A 4,713-nucleotide genomic window follows, 5' to 3' on the forward strand; every position below is an offset into this window, starting at 1 on the left:
TTGAGATGAATATCTCTTTAGAGTCAAGATCAGGAAGAACACTGCATTTGAAAGCTCCCTTGTATCCCATGAAAACAACTTTTCTAGCTTTAGGTTCTAGTTTTGTTCTACGGTTGGATAATATGGAGGCATACACCAAGCATCCAAAAACAATGAATTGGTGTAGGTCAGGTTCCATGTCATGCAAGACACTATAAAGGACTTTGTTTTGAAGTATAGGTGTAGGAATTCTATTCATAAACAATGCATGTTGTATGGCATAAGACCAATAATATTTTTTTCTTTTGGAACGTGGCCATCAGTTATCTTTTAATATAATAAAATTCGAGAGTTTTCTTCTTTTAGTGGATTCTAGAGCTTAATCTGACAAGTTTATCGATTGTAAACTTGTGTTCCGATTTAGGCTTAGTGCTTGCTAATCATTTGTCATTCTGACTATGTCACTAACCATTAATACTACATACCACAACTCTAACATCTTCCAGCCACTACCATCGGTTATTGAAATTGTTCTGTCGGTAACAGTGAAATTTCATTTGTGTATTTTGATGTTTTGTCATTTTTTTGATATTTTCAAACTATCATTTATTTGTAACTTGATTTTATCATATGCTGCAGATTTGTACTTTGGTTATCCCTTACGCTCATTTAGGTTGAAACCATTGCAATATTTTTTTCCACCAAAATTGTCAAAAGTTGGCTATAGATGACTTGAATCACAAGTTAGTAGTCTTAAAAAAGATGTTATTAAGCTTGATTTGAATCAAGAGTAAAAGGAAAATTTGGGTTTTGGTGCTAGGAATGTGACTCGAATCAAGATTGTGTCAGATTCAAATCAAAGACATCTTGATGCGAAACACATAAATCATGACTAAATAAACTCTTTTGAAAATCACCTATGGTTGTGTGATTCGAATCATGGAATTTCTTGATTCAAATAATAATTTGAATCAAACGAGCAAAACCAATAATTTATCACCTTTATTCAAGTCACTATTTCATCTAATTCCAATTATTGTTGTAGGATCTGACTTGAATCAATTGCTTAATTTTTCACCTATTTTGTGCCTTACATCTAGCACATATAAATTCATTTTTCACTTAACTCCAAAAACAATCAACAACTCATTTTGTTGATTTTTGTAAATCCATAATTATCTCAAACCTTGAAAAAAATCAAGAGTGTTATTTCTTTCACAAACACATTTTCTCTCAAGTCAAGCATATAGAAAAACTTCAAAGAGTGTTAATTTCATGAGTTTTGTTTAGGAAGTTGTGCGATATTCTTCTGATAACCAATCATCTTCAACCTTGAACCAAATATTCAATATTGTGGTACTCGACTCTAAAGATTAAGTGTGATTGGTAGTTGCAAGATACATTAAAAATATAATGTTTTTTGTGAAGCTTTTTGTGTGTATCAATTTGAAGAATTAATTTGGGTAGGGTAGAGTGAAGAATGTTGCAGATGAAGTTTTGGAGTTTCTAAGATCCTTTAGTAGAACTAAGTCTCGGACAAAGGAATTCTAGCATGGTTGAGTGAAGACAAATGTGGACGGAATATTGGAGCATATCATTGGTTCTTGGAAGGTGACTAGCTCTAGATCAAGCAAAGATCTTGAAGATTTGGCAGTTTTTAGTGTTCTGCATACAACAAAAGGGAAATATAGATTCAGACATGTGTTTGCTTGGCATTTTGGTTTGAAGTGTTCGATATAGTCTTGGTTGTCTGTTGTATCAAAAACACTTGTATTAATTTATAAAATTAGTGGAAGATTCCAATGAATTTCTAATGGTTTGCCACTGAACACTAGACAAAGTGCTAGCAAAGACGCATTACTGAACCAATATAAATCTAGTGCAAAATTTCTCTTTCCTTCTCTCTTTTAAATTTTAGTATAGATTTGTTGGATCTTAGGATTTATCTCTTTTCTAGAATCGCATGTGGCGGCTAGGATTTATCTGATTAAATCGATTTTTGTGTAAGCGTATGTCTATGGTAGATTTAGTCATTCAAATATTCTTTCTGATGATTATAATCGTATAATTGGTAATGTGAGATTGACTTCTTGATTAATAAGATTCAATCTAGTTACCTCGTGTGAATTGAATATAGTTAATTGACACATTGATTGTTTAGTGTTCTTATCTTCCATCTTTATTGTTTTTCTGATATAAAATTCTGCTGCCAAATTTTTTGTAAAATTCTAATTTTAAAGAAAACATTAAGAAATTGGTTTTAAAGGGGAAATGTTTATTCAATCTCTTGAGCATTCAACACTCACATTCTTCTCCAACAACTACACTTTGACCATCACCAACCAACATTGTGACCAACGATCACCACTCTAATAAATGTCTATTGAAAATAGGGGTGTCCAAAAATAAGGTTAACTGAACCATATACCTAAACTGAATTGCATTGAATAAAAAAAAACTTAAACCATTTAAATGATTAATGAACTGAACCACATATTTTAAACAATTCAGTTAACCAAATTTAAGTTTATAAACTGATTTAAACTTCTTTGAACTGTTTAACTTTTTTAATTTTAATTTTTTTTTACAGATTTTCAAAAATTAAAAAAACAGTTCTATATATATTATTATGAATACTAAAATATAACAAACTTTATATTATATTTATTATATGGTGTCAATTTTTCCTTTCTAAATTGCAAATTACAAATTAATTTGTTTGACTGTAAATATGAATAAATTATTTTTAATATCTTGATATATTATTAATGATTATAAGTCATCAAGAAAATTTATTGTCTCAAGATAAATGGAATTTATCAAATGTACATTTAGTGTCCGAAAAGAATTGAAACTTTTGTATGTATATGCATATGCTATAGAAATTATATTAATTACTAATAAATAAACAAATATGAGATTTCCCAAATTGGGTTTTAGTGGATTTTATAAAGCACTGGTAATCTAAATTCTCAAAGCCTACTAAAATAGGCAGAATATTCACTTCGTTTTGATATGCAATGGCAAATGAATTAATGTCTTCAACAATTTTAATTCTCCCAACATTTTCTTTCTTGAAGCATAGAAAGTCAAGAAAATTTAATTTCACATTTTTTCTTTTGCATAAATGAGCAAATAAAAAATTAAAAGAAAATTAACAGATGAAATTTGATGCACAATTTCTATTTGTTATTCTATGAAAAGAGCATATAGCAGAAGAACAAGGTATAAAAATCACTTGAACATGGAAAAGGCTGCACGTGAGTAAGGTATAATCTTCGCCCTTTGTTTCAAAATAAAATGATTGTAAAACTATTTTTAATTTTCGTAAAAAAAGAAAAATTAAATACTAGTATAAAACTAGTTTAGAACTATAAAATGATTTTAAACTAATTTATATATACAAACCGATTTAAACTAGTTTATAATTGAATTGAAACTGTTTTAATATTAAACTGAATTATTATTAATATGATTAATTGAATCATTTATATAGTTCGGTTCAGTGCAGTTTATGAACCACGGACACCCCTAATTGAAAATGACCGCTTTTTTTGGAAATAAGGGAATATATTATTATTACCAAAAACATTTACAAAACAAGCGACCCATAGGGCCAAACATATGGGAACAAACCCACTCGATACATCATTAAGAAAGCTAGATTTTCTCTAAGCTTTGGAACAACCCAAGCTCTATTGACAATATTTTCTATAATATGAGTAACTATCTCACTATCTATGGTATCCTTTCTATACACTTTTCTATTTCTAAGCATCCATATAGCATATATAATTTCAGGCAGAGCTATTTTGAAGAAATTCTTCCTCCAGTTTCTGCTTCTATAGAGTTTAATCCCCCAATCCTTTACCTGCAACCACCCACTATCATGGTGCTCCATGTGTAGCCACCTCATGACAGCCTTCCATATACTTTGAGTTTCTCTGCATTCAAAAAATAGGTGTTGCAAAGTCTCAGCTTCAGCACAGAATTCACACTTGCTATCACTTATGAAGCCAAATTTGACCAATATATCTTTGGTAGCAAGTCTACCATGACACGCTAGCCACAAGACAATTTTTGCACGGGGTCTAGCCTGATTCCCCATTACCAGACCCTTCCAATCTACATCAGCAGATTGTTCCAAGAAAGACATGTACACCAGCTTCATCTTAAACTTCTAGCTTTGGCTCACATGCTCCCACTGTACAGAATTCTTTGCTAGATCCCTCACTTGCAGAATAGCTTTAAACACCCAAGAGAAAGAGTCCTTACTTTGCATCTCCATGATTGTGCCATTTTTTACATAGTATGTGTGGATCCACCTCACCCACATACTATCCTCCTTCTTACACAGATTCCAAAGCAATTTAACCATACAGGCCTTATTCCAAGCTGACATATTGATGATGTTCAAACCTCCCTTCTGTTGCATATGGCAAACTCTATCCCAAGCAATAGGAGATTTTTTGGCTTTGATGTCTTTTCCAGTCCAAAAGAACACTCTACACATAGCTTCAAGCCTTTTAAGCACACCTTTAGGGAGAGGGATGCATTGCATCCAATAGTTTGCAATGCCAAAGATGGTGCTTTGTATCAATTGTACTCTCCCAGCATAACTGAGGAGATGTGAGCTCCAGTGTCTCATACGATCTCCAACCTTATCACACAGTTCAAGACAGTGCTGGCTGCTGAGTTTCCTGCTCATCAATGGTATGCCCAGATACCTAAAAG

General features: G+C 31.7%; 1 protein-coding gene across 1 annotated transcript; it reads right to left on the reverse strand.

Moving 5' to 3' along the window:
• Nucleotides 1–3,571: 3,571 nt before the first annotated feature.
• LOC131649019 (uncharacterized) lies at nt 3,572–4,150 on the reverse strand. The gene has a single exon (XM_058918766.1). The coding sequence runs from the start codon at nt 4,148–4,150 to the stop codon at nt 3,572–3,574; it is 579 nt and encodes a 192-aa protein (XP_058774749.1).
• Nucleotides 4,151–4,713: the final 563 nt, after the last annotated feature.

This window comes from Vicia villosa, linkage group LG2 (assembly GCF_029867415.1).
Source record: "Vicia villosa cultivar HV-30 ecotype Madison, WI linkage group LG2, Vvil1.0, whole genome shotgun sequence".
Classification (NCBI taxonomy): Eukaryota; Viridiplantae; Streptophyta; class Magnoliopsida; order Fabales; family Fabaceae; genus Vicia; species Vicia villosa.